General features: G+C 46.0%; 1 protein-coding gene across 2 annotated transcripts in view; it reads right to left on the bottom strand.

Annotated features, from left to right (window-relative positions):
* Positions 1–1,448: 1,448 nt before the first annotated feature.
* LOC134343041 (ubiquitin-conjugating enzyme E2 Q1) overlaps positions 1,449–20,320 on the bottom strand; it is a 102,830-nt gene continuing 83,958 nt past the window's right edge. The window contains exons 9-13 of one of the 2 annotated variants that reach the window (XM_063041871.1): positions 14,542–14,600; positions 9,944–9,992; positions 8,170–8,274; positions 3,125–3,191; positions 1,449–2,138 (exon numbers count right to left, since the gene is read on the bottom strand). In XM_063041871.1, the coding sequence (XP_062897941.1) occupies positions 2,107–2,138; positions 3,125–3,191; positions 8,170–8,274; positions 9,944–9,992; positions 14,542–14,600 (312 nt within the window). In that variant the 3' untranslated portion in view covers positions 1,449–2,106. The remainder of the gene's footprint in view (positions 2,139–3,124; positions 3,192–8,169; positions 8,275–9,943; positions 9,993–14,541; positions 14,601–20,320) is intronic. The other variant, XM_063041872.1, reaches the window with a different exon arrangement.

Raw genomic sequence — 20,320 nt, 5'->3', positions numbered from 1 at the left:
TGTGGTAGCCAGTGCGATCATGTTTGCTGTTGTGTGCTGGGGCAGCAGGCTGAGGGTAGCAGACACCAACAGAATCAACAAACTCATTCGTAAGGCCAGTGATGTTGCGGGGATGGAACTGGACTCTCTGACGGTGGTACCTGAAAAGAGGATGCTGTCCAAGTTGCATGCCATCTTGGACAATGTCTCCCATCCACTACATAATGTACTGGGTGGGCACAGGAGTACATTCAGCCAGAGACTCATTCCACCGAGATGCAACACAGAGCGTCATAGGAAGTCATTCCTGCCTGTGGCCATCAAACTTTACAACTCCTCCCTTGGAGGGTCAGACACCCTGAGCCAATAGGCTGGTCCTGGACTTATTTCCTGGCATAATTTACATATTACTATTTAACTATTTACGGTTTTATTACTATTTATTATTTATGGTGCAACTGTAATGAAATCCAATTTCCCCCGGGATCAATAAAGTATGACTATGACTATTTCAATTTTCCAAGTTCATCTTCATGGGCAGAACTTAAAGTTTGACGTTACATCCAGGCACCATTGCTGTTAAATTGCTCAACTGCAAAGAGGTGATCCTTCTCCCTTCCCCCTTCCCCACACAATTTACAGAAGCCTCCTTCCTCAATCCTGGTGGGATTACCTACCTTCATTTTTCAGTTCTGTTCATCTGTCCCTGATGGCCACAGTCACCCACCCCCACTGATGCTGCCAGTCAAACACAATCTCAAGTTTAATGTACTTATCTTCCCGTGAAATTCTCCTCTGACGCACCGGGTCCCGACTCCCCTCAGAACCAACCATTCTTGCACCGGTTCTGAGTTGCTCCTGCCAAAGTGACACCAGAACCTCAAGTTCTGGAATTTCCTGCCAAAGTTTTTAAAATGGGTAAGTTTTTGCCTGTTCACAGGCAAGAGTTAACTGCAAAATCAAATGTGTTCTCTGAAAGCTGGCAATACATCCACCTTCTACCAGCCTTTCACTGCGTCTTGCAGCAGCAGTGAGTCCAGTCGGTGTGAAACGATCCTTTGAACGACCATCATCGCCTGCGATCACGCCCCACTGAGCGGGTACACTGCAACACTTACCGGCTGCCGCAGCACGTCCTTGGCGTTGTTGGTTGTTAAGAACCTGGGGAGGGGGGCGCCACGGTGGCATAGCGGTTAGCACGGCGCCATTACAGCTTGGGGCGTTGGAGTTGAGAGTTCAATTCCAGCGTCCTCTGCAAGGAGTCACTCCCCTGTGGAATGCGCGTGTTTTCTCCCAGCACTCCAGCTTCCTCCCACAGTCCAAAGACGTACCAGGTAGGCCAAATGGTCATTGTAAACTGTCCCGTGATTGTGTTAGGGTTAAACTGAGGTCGTCAGGGATTGCTGGGGCTCAAAAGGCCAAAAGAGCCTACTCCGCTCTGTATCACTACTTATATAAATAAACAAACACAAACGATGCATTTCACTGTATGTTTCGCTGTACATGTGATAAATAAATCTAAATCATTAGCAAGTCCCCATAGTGGCCACCCCCAGCCCTTCTACCAATCACAGAACATGTTACATACACTAGGGAACAAGCCAGTGACAGGCCGGGAAACAAAAAGGCTGCAGTCATTAATAAACTGTAATTATTGTTTCAGAAAGTTACACATCTTCACAAAACCAGCATACATTTTAAACAAAAAGAGAAAAAAAAAGGTGCATGTGAAGAAGAAAAAAATAAATTAAACGTCCACATTGATGCCTAGTTAGAGTGAAGTGGGAAGGGAGAGGGGGGACCAAAGTGAAACAAAAAAAAACTAGATGCAAAATTGATCGGAATCTATTCAAAATCCAGTTTACATGAGGTGGATTTAAGAGTCTGCGAGAGCAGGAGCCCAGGAATTGGGCCTGGCAACAGAGAAGAAGTTTGCAGTATTTGTCCGTGAGTGTACAGATGTATACTTGTATATACAGGTTTTATTTTATAGTAAGTGTATGATCCGATGTTCCGGCCAAAGCCCGTTCGTCTCACAGGGGAAGAGGCAGCTACTGATAAAATGGAGTTTTTTTTTCCCGACTGATGCAGCGTAATTGGTCCTGAAGCACAGGACATCTGTCACTGTTAGCCGTCTTCCTTGGGTGGGGTATACCAACCTGTGGGGATAAAGAACTCAAAATGGTAGATCAGACTATACAGCGCCTGCTCCCGGAGCTAACGTCAATCTACAGTCAGGTCATTCGTAAATGCAGTAGTGACCCTTGTGAGCGTATTTATCGAGCAATGCAGCCCTTCCAACACTTTGAGCTGGGCGACCAGCAACCCCGCAAACCCGGACTGGACCCCAGTCTAATCACAAGACAACTAACCGGTGGGTCTTTAGACAGCGGGAGTGAACCCGCACATTCCACGTACAGACTCCTTACACAGGACCCCGGGATTGAACTCGCAACTCCGACGCCTCGAGCCGTAATACCGTCGCGCTGACAGAGGCCCTACCGTGGCAGCCACTGCGACCGTGCAGAACCCCCAAAAGCTTTGATTCAAGTTTATTCATCACGCGTACGTCGGAGCATACAGCGAAATGCGCCGCCTGGGTGGGCTGGGGAATGCCCGCAAGCCCGCCATGCTTCCAGTGTCAGCATAGCAAGCCCAGGGTACTCAGCAGGACAACACAGAACGCAACAAGCAAGCCCCGTTTTCCCTTCACCCGCGCATACACTATCCTCTAATGCCAAAACATTCTGTATTCTTTGGCCCCCAGTTGACTCTGATCAACTCCCCTTCCCACCCACCTCTGTAAATACTTTAAACCACTTTTCATAATGCTGGTTACATTGGAAACATATGCTGATATTCTTGCACGTTTTATTCCATATCTGTACTCTTCACTTTACACACAGCAGTGCAGCAGCGGCTGGATTAAAAGGCTTAAGCCTGTGCCATCGAACCCAATCATCTCAAAATGATCAGTGTTTCGCATCGATGCTTAGAGCCGTCAGATACCCCACCGACACCCACTCTAAGGCTTGGTATGCAGGAACACTAAGCTGTAATAACCCTGTACCCCTGCCAGAGGCGCCGACTGCACCAGAGACACACTAATGCCTGACTCTCGAAGCTTACGGTCTGCAATTCATACCATTTTTCTCGTGAATCTGGACCAGCGATTTGTAGGACTGCTGTGCTCTGGTCAGGCTGTACTGTGACTGAAAGGAAGAACACATGCTTTAGAAGTTCAAAGTGCAGAGTACATGTATGTCACTATTATACATAAGAACATAAGAAATAGGAGCAGGAGTAGGCCATCCGGCCCATCGAGCCTGCCCCGCCATTCAATAAGATCATGGCTGATCTGTCCGTAAACTCAGCTCCATTTATTTGTCTTTTCCCCATAACCCTTAATTCCCCTACTATGTAAAAACCTATCTAACTGTTCCTTAAATATATTTAGTGAAGAAGCCTCCAACTGCTTCCGTGGGGAGAGAATTCCACAGATTCACCACTCTCTGGGAAAACAGTTTCTCCTCATCTCTGTCCTAAATCTTCTTTTCTGAATCTTGAGGCAATGTCCCCTAGTTCTAGTCTCACCTACCAATGGAAATAACTTTCCTACTTCTATCTTATCTATCCCTTTCAAAATTTTGTATGTTTCTGTAAGATCTCCGCTCATTCTTCTGAACTCCAGAGAGTATAGTCCCAGGTGACTCAATCTCTTCTCACAGGTTAACCCCTTCATCTCTGGAATCAACCTGGTGAACCTCCTCTGCACTGCCTCCAAAGCCAGTATATCCTTTCTCAAGTGCGGAGACCAGAACTGCATTCCAGGTAAAACCCCGAAGGCTGTAACTCACAGTAGAACAAAGAAATACAGGAGAATTTATGAAAAACAACACAAAGACTGGCAAACAATCAATGTGCAAATGAAAGCAAACTGTACAAATGTATACACACACACACACACAAACACTGAGAACGTGAGCAGTTGAATACTTTAAATGTGTCCATAGGTTGTGGACATCAGTTCAGTGTTGATATACGCTGGTTTAGGAGCCTGATGGATGAGGGGTGATAACTATTCCTGATCCTGGTGGTGTGGGACCCAAGGCTCCTGTACCTCCTACCTCCTTCCCAATGGCAGCAGTGTGAAGAGCCCATGGCCCAGATGGGGGGGGGTCCTTCACAAGGGGATGCTGCTTTCTCGTGCCAACGATCCTTGTAGATGTGCTCCTGGGGGGTGGGGGTGGGGGTGGGGGTGGGGTGCTGAAAAGATCTCGCTTCTGTGAGACCTCTTACGACTACTGGACATTCCCAGGTGTTTACCAGTGAGTGAAGTTGGGCCACTGTCGTGGGAAATGGGACAGTTTGGGTACGGCAGACACCCACGAAACGAAAATCTAAACTGATGAGGGTGGCGGACAGGGTGAATGCTTGTGGGCTTTTCCTCCTCAGGCTGGATGAGACTGGAACTAGCGATTATAGGATGGCTGTGACTTGAAGTAGAGCTCATAGGTTTAGGGTGAAAGATGAAATATTTAAGGGGAACTTTGAGGGGATCTTCTCTCAGGAGCACCATCATGTGGTATGGAAGCTACAAGGCACTGGACTGTAAGACCCAACAGAGGGTAGTAGAACTTGCCAAGAGGATCATCGAGCTTTCCCTCTCCCCGATTTGAGACATTTGCCGGGAGCATTTCAGACAAATTGAGGATCCCTACCACCCATTCCCCAATCTCTTTGGTCCCACTACTGTTAGGAAGGAAGCACAGGAGCATCAGGACTAGGACGGCCAGACAGGGAAACTGCTTCTTCCGCAGGGCTTTAAGATTAACGAATATCATGTCATCATTGAGATCTTGTCACCAGGACAGCAAGCTGTTTAACATACTGTTTACCTGTGCTGTGCAATACATGCACTTTGAATTATATTTTATTAACTTCTCTGTGGTAATATTTTGTTTAATGTGCTGTGTGTGATACAAGACCATAAGACATAGGAGCAGAATTAGTCCATTCAGCCCATCGAGTCCGCTCTGCTATTCCATCATGGCTGATCCCGGATCCCACTCAACCCCATATACCTGCATTCTCGCCACATCCTTTGATGCCCTGACCAATCAGGAAACTATCAACTTCCGCCTTAAATATACCCATGGAATTGGCCTCCACCGCAGTCTATAGCAGAGCATTTCACAGATTCACTACTCTTCAGCTAAAAAAATTCCTCCTTACCTCTGTTCTAAAAGGTCACCCCTCCATTTTGATGCTGAGCCTTCCAGTGCTGGATACCCCCATCACAGGAAGCATCCTCTCCACATCCACCTTATCTAGTCCTTTCAACATTTGGTAGGTTTCAATGAGATTCCCCCCTCCACTCTTCTAAATTCCAGTGAGTACAGGCCCAAAGCTGCCAAACGCTCCTCATTCCTGGAATCATCCTCGTGAACCTCCTCTGGACTCTTTCCAAAGACAACACATCCTTTCTGAGATATGGGGCCCAAAACTGTTGACAGTACTCCAAGTGTGGCCTGACTAATGTCTTATAAAGGCTCAGCACCATCTGCTTGCTTTTATATTCTATTCCCCTTGAAATAAATGCTAATATTGCATTTGCCTCTTAACCACAGACTCAACCTTCTGGAAGTCCTGCACAAGGACTCCCAAATCTCTCTGCACCTCTAATGTTTGAATTTTCTCCCCATTTAGATAATAGTCCGCAATATTGTTCCTTTTACCAAAATGTATTACCACACATTTCCCAACACTGTATTCCATCTGCTACCTTTTTTGCCCATTCTTCCAAATTGTCTAGGTCGTACTACAATCGCATTGCTTCCTCAGCACTACCTACCCCTCTACCTATCTCTGTATCATCCGCAAACTTTGCCACAAAGTCATCAATTCCATTATCTAAATCATTGACAAACAATGTGAAAAGTAGCGGTCCCAATACTGACCCCTGAGGAACACCACTAGTCACATGCAGCCAACAAGAAAAGGCTCCTTTTATTCCCACTCGCTGTCTCCTGCCTGTTAGCCATTCCACTATCCTTGCCAGTATCTTTCCTGTAACACCATAGGATTTTACCTTGTTAAGCAGCCTTGTATGTGTCAGCTTATCAAGTGCCTTCTGAAAATGTGTTGTGGGTGCACTGTCCAGAGGAACATTGTTTAGTTTGGTTGTCTGTACGTACAGGCGGATGACAATAAACGAGCTTGGCGGTCAGCATAATGCTTTACAGCGCTAGCTGAAAATTCCCCCACTATCTATAAAGAGTTGCACATTCTCCCCATGACCGTGTGGGCTTCCTCCCACATGCTAAGGATTAGTTAGCTGAGGGTACGGGAAGTGTGGCGACACTGGCGGGCTACACCCCCCACCCCCAGCACATCCTCAGACCACGTTGGTTGCGACGCGAACACATCTCGCTGTTTTGACGTACAGGTGATAAATAAAGGTAGTGACTCCGCATGCCCTGTGTGTGACTATATGTGAGGTGTCTTGCACCTCGATTCCAGGTGAACGATGTTTCATTGAGCTGTATATGTGCGTATGGTTGAATGACAATAAACTTGAACTGAAGTGAGCAGAGGCTCTCGACTTTTATTTTCATGCCATGGACCAATACCAGTAAGCCAGGGGTCCGTGGATCCCTGGTTGGGAACCCCTGGGAGGAACACGGTATGGCGAGCTATAGCAAAAATCTGTTCCTGAGTTGGGGAGAAGTCAGCTTATGAACAGTTCTTGGAACGGAACTCTTCTGTAACCCATGGACTGCCTGTGCCAGGGAGCCAGCCATCAGCTGATCCTGAATTGCCACAGTCGGCAGACCGAATGGTGCTGGATTAGGAGAGCGAGTGAGAAGCCAGACCCCACACGGCTCTGGAGAGAGTGGATCCCAGTGGAGGATTCCTCAAAGCTAGAACTATTAAATTGGTAAGCTTGTGTTGCATGCAGATCCACAATATCACTGCAGTGTCCACAGCAAAATAATCAGCCACAGCTTAAGGATCAAAGGTAATGTAGATCTGTTGTCGGAAGTACACACTCAGTGGCCTTTTTATGAGTTACCTCCTGTACCCAATAAAGTGGCCATTGAGTGCATGTCTGTTGTCTTCTGCTGCTGTCGCCCATCTACATTCTTCTGCACACCACTGCTGTTATTAGAGTTCCTGTCGCCTTCCTGTCAGCTTGAACCAGTCCGGCCATTCTCCTCTGACCTCTCTCAATAACAAGGCAGTTCCACCCCCAGAACTCCCGCTCACTGGATGTTTTTGTTTCTCATACCATTCTCTATGAACACTGGAGACTGTTGTGCATGAAAATCTGAGGAAATCAGCAGTTTCTGAGTTACTCAAACCACCCCATCTGGCACCAACAAGCGTTCCACAGTCAAAGTCACTTAGATCACATTTCTTCCCCCATCTGATGTCTGGACTGAACAACAACTGAAGCTGTTGACCACGTCTGATGTTCTTGTACATTGAGTATCTGTCACATGATTGGCTGATTAGATATTTGCATTAATGGGGTGGACGGATGGACCTAATAAAGTAGCCACTGAGTGTATATACTACCTTGAGATTCATTTTCCTGTGGGCATTTACAGGAAAATAAAGAAATACAATAGAATTTATGAAAATAACTATACATAAAGACGGTCAAACAACCAACATACTAAAGACAAACTGCACAAATAATGAGAACACGAGTTGTAGAATCCTTCAAAGAGATTCTGTAGGTTTTGGAGTCAGTTCAGAGTTGAGGTGAGTGATGTTATCCACGCCAGTTCAGAAGCCTGATTGCTGAGGGTTAATACATGCTCCTGAAGCCGGTGGTGTGAGGCTCTCGTACTTGCTACCCGATGTTAGTAGACAGGAAGGGAGCATGGCCTGGATGATGGGGGTCCTTGATGATGGATATTGCTTTCCCCTGGCACTGGTAAGGCTCACTGTAGGGGAGGGTTTTCCTGTGATGGACTGGACAGTATCTACCATTTTCTGTTCCTGGGTGTTGGTATGTCTGTATCAGCTGTGATACACTCAGCTGGAATACTCTCCACTCTACACCTATAGAACCTTGTCAAGTTTAAGATGACATCATGAATCTACGCAACCTTTGACGGCCTCAGTGAAGCAAGAGAAACTGACGCGTGCAAGATGACCCGCAAACTCTTTGATCCATACCTCCCTTACCTTATTGGCCCCGAACTGAATCCTCGCTTTCCCTTTCACCAGCGTCGCACTGATCTGCATAATGACGGACTCGATGGAGTAGGCGCTGCTCCAGCCCTGGGTGAAAGGTCGACAGGCAAAACGTTAATGACTCTGAACGGGCGCTGGTCGGGGCAGAATGCAGTAATGGTGGCATAGGCTACAGGACACTCATGGACAAGAGGGCATAGTTACAAGGAACCGGTCATTTAAACCTGGTGTGGGTAGAAGCATCTTCTCAGAGGGGTAGGAAGGGTTCCTAACCCTTTTTATGCCATAAACTGCTACCATTAACCGAGAGGTCTGTTCAACCCAGGTTGGGAACTCCTGGGATACAGGATCTCTGAAATCCTCTGTCACTGCTCTACACCACCCACCCCCACCAAAGACCTGAGGATGGGAGGAGATCAGATTTATAAACACAAGGTGGAGACGGGCAAATGAAGAAAGAAAGAGGAAAAAGATGCAGAAGAGGCTTGAGGCCTACAGACGCGAGAAGCCACGAGGGACATGAGAGACATGGGAAGTGTCAAGTGTAAATATTAAGAAAGTTAAAGATGTCTTTCGAAGAAAGGTTGAGTGAGCTAAAGCCCTTCTCTATAGGGTGAAGGAGAATGAGAGGTTCCTTGTTAGAGATGCATCTTTAAAGTTTCTTCGTCTGATCAACCACACTCCCCTCTATCTATTATCCCCCGTAACGGCACTGCATTATAAACATTTAAAAACACTCTTTATGATGCTGTTAACATTATAAATATATGCTGGTATTTATGTATTCACGCACATTTTATTCCACATCAGCACTTTCATCTCTAACTTTATATAATTCTTTATAATTGCTGAATCCTGCTTTTGGTTGCACGTCACGCCAACACAGCAAATTCCTAACACAAGTAAACGTATATGGTGAATAAAGTTGATCCCTGATAAGATTGTGAGGGGGTCGGATAGAGTGGACAGCCAGCACCTTTTACCCAGGGGAGACATGGAGAATCTGAGGGGGCATATTTTAGAAGATAGAAATCTACAGCACATTATAGGCCCTTCGGCCCACAATGTTGTGCCGACCACGTAACCTACTCTAGAAACTGCCTAGAGTTACCCTACCGCATAGCCCTCTATTTTTCTAACCTCCATGTACCTATCTAAGAGTATCTGAAGGTGAACAGAGGAAAGTTTAAGGGAGATGGCAGAGGCAGGTTTTTTTAAAAATATACACACAGAGAGGTAATGCACTGCCAAGATGGATGCAGAGGCTGATACATTCAGGACTGTATGGAAGGCTATGGGTTATGTCGGAGCAAAGGGTTAAATTGATCATAGAATAGGCTAAACACAGCGGGCCGAAGGGCCTGTATGGTGTTTTGTGCCGGACGAGGTTTTGAAACAGAGTGGTAGGTGCTTTGAACAGGCTGCCCGGGGTGATGTTAGAAGCAAATATGATGGAAGTGCTTGTAAAGCTGTTAAAATAGGCAGATGAACGGACAGGGAATGGGGGATAGGGATCGTGTGAAGGCATTAGGTGTCGAGCTTCATTAGTTTGGCACAAAGGATGAAGGGTCTGTTCCTGAGCTGTACTGTTAGATAAACGTTGGGAGTAGTGGCAGAGACAGAGATTCAAACCGTGACGGGAATAACGAGGACACACACAACACATATTCTGCATGCTAAAATGTCTTAAAGGAGGAGTATAGTTTCTGCCACAACCTCGTGGCGGGTTTACTCATAAAACAGGCTGCCTCCTCACCTGTTTCGTTAGCAGTTCCATGCAAATTGCTCCCCCTCCAAGGACATATCTGTAGACAAGAGAGGAAAGGAAAAATCAAATAGCAAGTCTGAGGTATTGGGAAGGAAAAAAAAATCATCTCTCAGCAGGCAGCAACTCAGAACACCTTGCAGGCGTTTAGCTGTTGTAAGCCCCTGAGGCCTCCGCATTCAGCCAGTTATCTTAACGTACAATGATGTGTGTACAAAAGTTAGCCAGCCAGCAAGATGAACAGCCAGTTTATTATCAAAAAATACTTTTAAAAACAAAACTACCTTTGGGCATATTTGCACTGAGAATTGTTGTACAGGGAACTTGGCTGGTCAATTCTTGTTAAGTTTACACTCCTACCTGTGCAGAGAGGAGATTTTGCCTGGGAATATGAATAGGCAGCGACTATCAAACACCCTCCATACTGTCAGCCTTGATCATGGGTTCAACACGATAATGGTATAGGCATAGAGGTGGGGTGGGGGGGGGGGGATGAAAATAGGGAATAAAGTCATTCCAAATCTGGAAGGATTAGAGGTTTCCGAGGAGTGGAACAGCCCGTAAAAAGAGTGCGCACACAGGACCAGGCACCTGTTCACCTGCTTGTTACTGTAAATATAAATTTACCTAATCTAATCTAATGTCTAATTAGCCCATGTGGCAGCAGCTCAGTGTATAAAAGCACGCAGACATGGTCAAGAGGTTCAGTTGTTATTCAGACCAAACATCAGAATGGGGAAGAAATGTGATCCAAGTGATTTTTGACTATGGAATGATTGTTGGTGCCAGACAGGGTGGTTTGAGTATCTCAGAAACTGCTGACGTCCTGGGATTTTCACGCACAACAGTCTCCAGAGTTTACAGAGGATGGTGTGAAAAGCAAAAGACATCCAGTGAGCAGCAGGTTTGTGGGGAAAAAGGCCTTGTTAATCAGAGAGGTCAGAGGAGAACAGCCAGACTGGCTCAAGATGACAGGAAGGCAACAGTAACTCAAATATCCATGCATTACAACAGTGGTGTGCAGAAGAGCATCTCTGAATGCACAACACGTCGGACCTTGTACAGGATGGGCTACAGCAGCAGAAGACCAAACTGGGAATCAAGGTGTACCTAATAAAGTGTCCACTGAGTGTACAATTAATAATAATACTTCCAGCCGGGTACAGGTATTGTTTTTAACTGATGTTTTGATGACAGACTCTGCCATCTTCATCAGGGATGATGCCCGGGCATGTCTAGTCCGGTGGTATTTATACCCCTGTAGTCTGTTCCTCCTGATTGGTTAAGTCCTCATCCAATCAAGTTTCTATTCTCCCACCTTGTTTGCAATTGAATTCCAGTTCTTATTTAGAGAGAGACCTTCATTTTTGTTAAAGTTCTTCTTCTCAAGTTTGATTTCAATGGCTTCCGTCACTATTCAGTCCCAAAAGCCATTGGCCCAGCACGGTAGTTTTCTGCCATCAACTCCTACGGCCATTGTGAATGCAATGTTTTGCTACCACCGATTTCTCCCGATAACCCAAACAGATACACTTCCTGTGCTCCTTGATGTAGGTTTCCACCGTGCGTCCCGTCTGGCCGATATACGCTGCTCCGCATTCACAGGGAATCCTATAAACCCCAGTCGACCCGAGTCCCAGGTCATCTTTGACCTGCACAAGCTGTGACCTGACCTTCCTTATGGGTTTGTGGATGGTATTAATCCGGTATTTCTTCAACGTCCTGGCCATCCTTCCGGAAACGGTGGAAATATAGGGAAGACAGGCAGTAGCGCTAGGTTCCTCCTCGTTGTTAGGTTTCCTGGTTTTAAAGGTTGGATTGATTTCCTTCACCTTGACCCGTTCTCTAGGAACATCGTGCATAATCATCTTATTTCTTTGTGGAGACTCTCCGGGTCCAAAGTAGTTTTCACACAATCAAAGTAGAAAGAACTGCTCTACATTGGGAGGCATGATGGTGGCTGTTATTATTGAGGTACAAGTCTGTGTGAGTGGGTTTTCGATAGACACCATGCCTGAGGCTACCATGCAGTTTCTGTCGTATTAGAAAGTCCAGGAACAGGAGGCAACATTCTTCTCCATCTACATCGTAAATTGAATGTTTGGATATGTGCTGTTCAGATGGTCGTGGAACTTAGGAGTGCCTGGAGTCCATGAGGCCACACTACGAAGGTGCAATCGATGGACCTGAAGCAGCATTTCAGGCGCAAGGACGATGAAGTCAGAGCCCTTTCCTCAAAGTCCTCCATGTAGGGATTAGCAATAGCCAGTGACAAGGGTGGTTCCATGGCCACTACATCTGTTTGTTCATGGTAGTTCCCCTTATAGAGGGAGTACGTTGATGTAAGGGTGTGTTCAAAGAGGTCAGTGGAATCCTTATCAAACCTTGACTCCAGGAAGGCCAAGCTGTCCTTAGTGGGAACTCTTGTGAACAGGGACACCATGTTAAAACTGACCATTACGTCCTCCAGTTTCAGCTGGATGTTGGTTATCGAAGTCGGTCAGGTCATTAGGAAGGAAAAGAGATATTGAATATAAGAGCAGGGATGAGATGTTAAGGCTCTATAAGGCACTCATGAGACCACACTTTGGAGTATTGTGTGCAGTTTTGGGCTCCTCATTTTAGAAAGGATATACTGACATTGGAGAGGGTTCAGAGAAGATTCACAAGAATGATTCCAGGAATGAAAGGGTTACCGTATGAGGAATGTCTGGCAGCTCTTGGGCTGTATTCCCTGGAGTTCAGGAGAATGAGGGGGGATCTCATGGAAACATTCCGAATGTTAAAAGACCTGAACAGATAGATATGGCAAAATTACTTCCCATGGTAGGGGATTCTGGGACAAGAGGGCATGACTTCAGGATTGAAGGACGTCCTTTTAGAACAGAGATGCGGAGAAATTGCTTTAGTCAGAGGGTGGTCAATCTGTGGAATCTGTTGCCATGGGCAGCTGTGGAGGCCAAGTCATTGGGTGTATTTAAGGCAGAGATAGATAGGTTTTTGATTAGCCAGGGCATCAAAGAATATGGGAGAAGGCAGGGGAGTGGGGATGACTGGAAGAATTAGATCAGCCCATGACTGAATGGTGGAGCAGACTTGATGGGCTGAATGGCCTACTTCTGCTCTTCTACCTTATGACCTTATGAAGTTCGTGATGTGATGCTCACAGCCCCCAACAAAGAGAGACATCATGGTCGTTAAAGGCATAGTGAGGTAGCAAGTCAGTGGATCTATCCCACTGATGATAGGCCTCGGGAGGGGGGGAACCCTCCTGGTGTGTCTCAGGGAGCCCGTAAAGTCTCGGTGGTACCAGCACCTGAGGCAGAAGTGTCTTGCGCACGTCTGCTGGCAGTCCGGATTTCTTCAGTAAACAGAGAGATTATCCTCACAGTTCAATCCGCAGGATCCTACAGTAAGACCTCTGCAGGCGGGATCATCCAGAATGTGTTGGACTTTCCTGTGGTATTGCTTGGGGGACATCAGAACCGTCGCATTTCCTTTGTCCGCTGGTAAAATCATGATGGCTGGATTTCGCTGTAATGCCTGGTGGGCCAGTCACTCTCCTTCTGTAATGTTGGTGTCTGTAAAACAGCCCTTTGCAAGGCTGCGTAGACCTCTATCCTTACCTTCTCTGCAGTATCCGGCGGGAGCTTTTGGATTGCATACTCGACTCCGCCAACATAGTCTGATAAGGTACAGCTCTGCGCACCGGAGCGAAGTTTGGCCCCTTGGCGGGGACCAGAGCGAAGTTTAGCCCCTTGGCGGGGACCAGAGAGAAGCTTAACCCCTTGGTGGGGACCAATCTAGTCACCTCATCGATCTTTTGCCCAGTTTGATTGATAACAATCCTTCCCTTCGCTAGCCTGCGAGTCACCCTTGGGTAAGGTGTAGCACCTGCTTAGCCCCTCCCCCTGATCTGGGTCATGGGAGCAAGTGTGGACGGTCATATGAGAAGCCGGTGCACATCACAAGTCCTGGTTATGCGACCACTGACGCCAGGCAGACAATCTCTGAAGAGTATTGATAATGGCTGGTGTCACCAGTCTTGTAAAGACACTGCCCAGAATCATACCAGAAATCTCTGTCAAGTGTTAGGATTGGGGCCCATCATCTAGCACCCCAAGAGATGAAATGGGCTCCAGTACCTCACTGGCTTCATAGTTTATAGAAATACGCCCTCTGGTTTAACTCGTCCATGGTGGCCAAGATGCAATCAAACTACCTACACCAAAAGCTGGAGGATCTCAGCAGGCCAGGCAGCATCTACAGAGAAGAACGAAGAGTCAACGTTTTGGTCCGAGAGCCACCATTAGGATCTCGGCCCGAAACTTTAGACTCTTTATTCCTCTCCATTGATACTGCCTGACATATTGAGTTCCTCCAGCATTTTGAGTGCGCTACTCTGGATTTCCAGCATCTGCAGAACCTCATTTCTATTCTGATCTCATTTTCCTGAGTTCAGCACACATCCTACTAATCTGTCATTATCCTGTCCTAATGTTTTTTTTAAATGTTCAATTCCTGCTGGGATAATTTCCCTGGAAAAGTACAAGACTTAAGGGAATACAACAGAGGTAGCTGTTACTCACCCTCCTGAGAGCACTGGAGATACAACCCGTACAAAGGGTGGGTCGAATGGGAAATTATCCTGGGGAGGCAACAAGAGATCTGTTAATATTCACTCAGTACCCCATTTCCCAGATGAAAAAGCGCGTCTCCACAGCCCACATACAGATTTCCCTCCGTCCAAGACCGGTAGCAATTCACTTGGATTTCTTCCAGATGGTAGTAGCTGGCTGGCCACGCTGAGGAAGAGCAGAGACTGGGTGACCACTTCACAGCTCATTGGTAACCAGCCTGCAAGCCACATGCTAAATTTGCTCTCACTGGTCTGGGACCAGAGTACATCACAGAATCGCTTTTGTTTTATAATCCTGCCTGAGCTCTCAGATCTTTTCCTGCCAGTCTCTTAAATTTAAACAATCTCTCTCAAAATCTTTTTTGAACTTTGCTCCCAAACTGTGGAACTCAATACCTAAAGCTATAAAGGGATGCAGACTCAGTTGACACTTTTTAAACACCAGCTCAAAGCCTATTTATTTAACTTTGCTCTTAACTAACGTCTTTGTCTTCTTATTTTCATGTTTGCACTTTATCCCATTGTAAAGCAATTTAAATTATATTTACTGGATGAAAAGTGCTCGATAAATAAATTATTATTACTACTTTAACACACAGACTCCCTCAGAGGCTTACAGTTCCAAACAAACTCAGCATATAGCATGAACATCAATTTCTCTAACTTATGGAGGTACTGAGTGCCAGGGTGAAGATACGTCTCTTCTAGAGGAGGCGCAAGGCACTCCTTCCCTCCGTGAGCCTACAGGGTCACGTGAAGCCATGGGGCAGGAGGTGGATGGTCGTGTGAGCAGCTGGTACATATCACAAATCCTGGTTATGCAACCACTGACGCCACTGAAGAATATTGATAATCGTTGGGGTCGGCCATCTTGCAAAGGCACTGCTCAGAAGGAGACGATGGCAAACCACTTCTGTAGAAATGTTTGCCTAGAGTCACGGGACCACAATCGCCCACGTCACATGACACAGCACATAATGATGATGTCAAATGACACGGCGCAAAATGATGATGATATGGAGGCATAAACATTGATTTCTATAATTTCCAGTAATTTCTCCCCTCCCCCTTCACTTTCCATTTCCCAGTCTGGCTCACCTCTTAAGCCTGATTTATACTTCTGCGTTAATTCGATGCGGTAACCTACTCAAGTGGCCTGCACGCATTGTGAGCATTTATACTTGTGCATTGGTGTGTCTGTGTCGCTCTGCAATTGGGCACGTCGCACATGCGCACACACCTGCAGTCGCAAGGCTTCATGGTCATGGTAGTCTTTCTCGGGGTAAACAAGTTTAAAGCGATCGTCTTTTTTTTGTAAAAGCGAAATGTGTCCTCCATAATTTCGGAGGTCTGTAAAGCTTTATGGAAAGCATTGCAGCCAGAGTTCCTTCCCTGCCCTTCAGTCGCCCAATGGGAAGCTGTTGCAGCGTAGGAGGAAATGCGATGCTACCAAGCGGACCAATCACAGCTGTTGCGGTCTGTGTTGCTGCAACACATAGTTACATTTTGGGAGAGGTGAGCGTCGGGCTCTGGTGTAGGGATCCGCGTCCGCTCTGCGTAGGGTTTGTGGCAGCGCACTACTTACGACGTCGCATTGACTCAGAAGTATAAATCAGGCTTAACTCCTTCTCTTCTCACCTGCCAATTACCTCCCTCTGGCGCCCCTCCTCCTTTCCTTTCTCCCGTGGTCCATTCTCCGATTAAGATTGTTTCTTCTTCAGCCCTTTACCTTTACCACCCATCACCTCCCAGCTTTTCACTTCATTCCCCCTCCCCTCACCCATCACTTGCTAGCCTGTACTCCTTTCCCTCCCCCCATTCTGGGCTCTTTCCCCTTCCTTTCCAGTCCCGATGAAGGGTCTCAGCCAGAAAAGTTAACAGTTTATTCCCCTCCACAGATGCTCATTTTTAATTTATTGATTGAGATACAGCACAGAATAGGCCCACTGAGCCACACCACCCTGCAATCCCCCGATTTAACCCCTAGCCTAATCACATGACAATTTACAACCTACCAACCGGTACGTCTCTGGACTGTGGGAAGAAACCAGAGCACCCAGAGGAAACCCATGCGTTCGGGGGGGCGGGGGGGGGAATCATAAAAACCATAAAAACCGCTTACAGACACTGGCGGGAATTGAATCCGGGTCGCTGGTACCCGACCTGCTGAGTTCCTCCAGCACGTGTGTGTGAAACTCACTAGAAGTTTTCTTCAAAGGATCACATCTCATCTTCTGCCCAGATCCGTTTCACTAAGCTGCCAACTAACTTCATAGAAATGATCTTGCTTCTCCCATTTACACCATCTCAAAACCATCCATTTTCTTGGCTGGATAATATTGTTAAGAGTCAAGAGCTATTCGGTATGGAACCAGACCCTTTGGCGCAAGTGGTATGTGCCAACCAAGATTACCTTTTCAAGGTAAATCACTGGGTATACTTAAAGCAAAGGTCGATGGGTTCTTGACTAGTAAAGGGGTCAAAGGTAACTGGGAAAGGCAAGAGAATGAGTACAAGGGGGAAATAAGTCAGCCATGATCGAATGGTGGACACTCGATGGGCTGAATGGCCAGGTCTTACCCTCTTGGTGTCCAGCCCTAAAGTGTTAACTGTGTTGCTCTCAACCACGTTGCCTCAGGGGATGACCATCTCAGAGAGCTTCTGTTTTTATCCCGCTCTCCACACTCAAGAGACCCACTCACTCCATCTTTTGCAAACCCCACCCACCCCCATGTTCAATAATCCGACCTCGCAAAGAGCCAGTCTCTCAGATTGAGAAAAGGAATTGGGCTTTATTATTTCGGCGGATGACTGGGCGCATACTTTACAACTAGTCAATACTTCCTCTATCTGTTCTAAACACTCCCTAATTCAATTTTAAGTTGTCCATAGAGCACATATGTCCAAAGATAAATTAGCTCATTTTTATTCTCATATTAATCCTCTTTGTGACAGATGTCATGGTGAGATAGCCTCCTTAACTCATATGTTTTGGTCCTGTCCTACTCTGGAAACTTTTTGGAAAGACATTTTTAATATTATTTCAAAGGTATTGAATATAGATATCTCTCCCCATCCTATTACTGCTATCTTTGGATTACCTAAAATTTCCAGTAGTCTTTCCCCTTCAGCCTGTAGAATGATTGCATTTCTTACTTTAATGGCGAAAAGATATATTTTACAACATTGGAAGGAGACTAATGTTCCAACTACGTTCTTTTGGTTTTCCCAGACGATACTATGTTTAAATTTGGAGAAAATTAGAAGTAATCTTTATGATTCTTCAGTTAAATTTGAACAGACCTGGAGATCTTTTATTCAACATTTCATTTAATGTAACTTTTTTTCTCTCTCTGTCCATATTTACATTCCCTTCTTGCTTTTTAACTGTTTTAATGGAGGTCGGGTTTGAGGACGTGATTGTTTTAAGTTGTTTAACTCTACTTGATACCTAGTTAGCCCATTGTTTTGCTTTGCTTTTTAGATTAGTTGCACGGTGGGGTTTTTTTGGGTTTTTTTTGGTTTTTTTTTTCTTTTCCTTATTGATATGTATGAAAATTAGTATACTATTATATTACCTTGTTATTTTATATCTAAACTGCACTGTTTGTACTAATTTTTTTTGTGTATTAATATCTCTTGTAAAGTTATATTGCAACAGTGTATCAGTGCCTATATGGTTTACCTTTTGTGTACTAATTCAATAAAAAGATTTAAAAAGAAAGAAAGAAAGAGCCAGTCTCACTTCTGATACAAACCTCATTATTTATTCATTTAGATCAGTAAGGTCCCAACCTCAGGTGTATGGCTCCTTTCTGCAGGTGGAACAGAGTTACAGGAAGAGGGCTGGTGCCGTAGAGGTTGGCACAACGCTTTACAGTACAGGCAACCCAGGATCAGTTCCCTTCACTGCCTGTAAGGAGTTTGTACGCTCCCCCCGAGACTGTGTGGGTTTCCTCCGGGTGCTCTGGTTTCCTCCCACAGTCCAACAACGTACCAGATGGTAGGATAATTGGTCAGTGTAGATTGTCCTGTGATTATGGTAGGATTAAATCAGGGGATCAAAGGGCCAGTTCAGCGCTGTATCTCAATAATAAAAATATAGGCCACTCGGCCCCTCAAGACTTCCTACCATTCTGTGTGATCGTGGCTGTTCTACCCCAGTTCCAATTTCTTCTGTGCCCCTTTCCCAGAGCTGCCAAAACATTTATCTACTTCCTCTTTGGTGAGCTAACACCCAGAGCTGTGCTGCGGACAGCCCAACACCTTACAAGTACCAGTGACCCGGGGTCCAAAGCCACCACTGTCTGCAAGGAATACGTGCGTTCTCCCCATGACCGCAGGGGTTTCCTCTGGGTGTCCTGGTTTCCTCCTACATACCAAGGATGAAAACGTTAGTGAATGGTGGGCATGGCATGTTGACACTTGTGGGCGGCCCCCAGCACATGCTCGGACTGTGTTGGTTATTGACAGAAAGGACACTTTCCAATGTAGGTTTTGATGGACGTACAACAAATAAAGCCAGGCTCTCGCCAGGAACTGAGGGCCTGAGTTATAGGGCGAGGTTGGACAGACAAGGTCTTTATTCCTTGCAATGTAGGAGAGTGAGTGGCAAAGCAAAGAAAGGTTAGTGAAAGGCAGACATAAGGTAGACGGTAATAGTTTTCTCCCCAGGGTAGCAGAGTCCAAAACCAGCCATGAGGGAAAAGATTTAAAAGGGACTTGAGGGTAGCTTTTCTCACTCAGTGGTGTGTAGATGGAGAGGAGCTGCCAGAGGAAGTGTTCGAGGCAAGTGCAATAGTATCATTTAAGAAGCACTGGGATAGGTAGGTGGAGAGGGCTTGGAGGGATACAGGCTGAGTGCTGGGCGTGCACTGTGGTCAGCATGGAACGGGTAGGCCGATGGGCCTGTACCTGTGCTGTATTGCTCCGAGACTGACAATCCATATTTCTCTGGTATGGGGTTTAGAGCAAGTCCAAAGCTTACAGGTGGTCTATCAGGTTTTAACAAAAGTATAAAAATTAATAAAGCCACCAGCCACCCTAGCAACAGGCTTGCTCGTACTCTGTGGTTTGTGTGTGCTCTTTCAGAGAGTAAACCTGCGATGTCATCACTTGCTTTTTTTTCCCCAAAAAAATGGAGCATATTTTACTGACAGAATTATTATTCCGTAAAATTTTATTTAGAAATGCAGCACCCTCTGGCCCAACTAGCCACATTGTCCAGCAATCCACCGACTTAACCCCAGCCTAATCACAGGACAGTTTACAATGACTACTTAACTTACTAACCCGTACGTCTTTGGAATGTGGGAGGAAACTGTAGCACCCAGAGGAAACGGGCATGTTCACAGGGAAGATGTACAAGCTTCCTACAGCCAGCATTGGAATTGAAATATGCCTCAAGCCGTAAATAGTGTCTCACCGATCGTTATGCTACCACTTAGCACAACTAGACAAAAGTGTTTTAGTCTGTTCTTACAAGATTTTATTTGACATGTTTGTGTTTTTCTCATGGATGTTGAGCATCTGGTGCTCTGAGCCTGTGATACTGCTGCAAGTAAGCTTTTAAATTGCACCCACGCACACACAGACTAGTGCAGATGAGAATAAACCTGACTTTGGGTAGCCAGGTGGCAATTCAGAGGGCAGCTTAGCAGTAATCACATCACAATACCAGTGATCGCCAACTGGGGCTCGATTCCCACCGTTCTCTGTAAGGAGTTTGC

Source organism: Mobula hypostoma, chromosome 2 (genome assembly GCF_963921235.1).
Source record: "Mobula hypostoma chromosome 2, sMobHyp1.1, whole genome shotgun sequence".
NCBI classification, from domain to species: domain Eukaryota; kingdom Metazoa; phylum Chordata; class Chondrichthyes; order Myliobatiformes; family Myliobatidae; genus Mobula; species Mobula hypostoma.
Note: the sequence above shows the minus strand (reverse complement) of the source record. Positions and strands in the feature narration are given on the sequence as shown.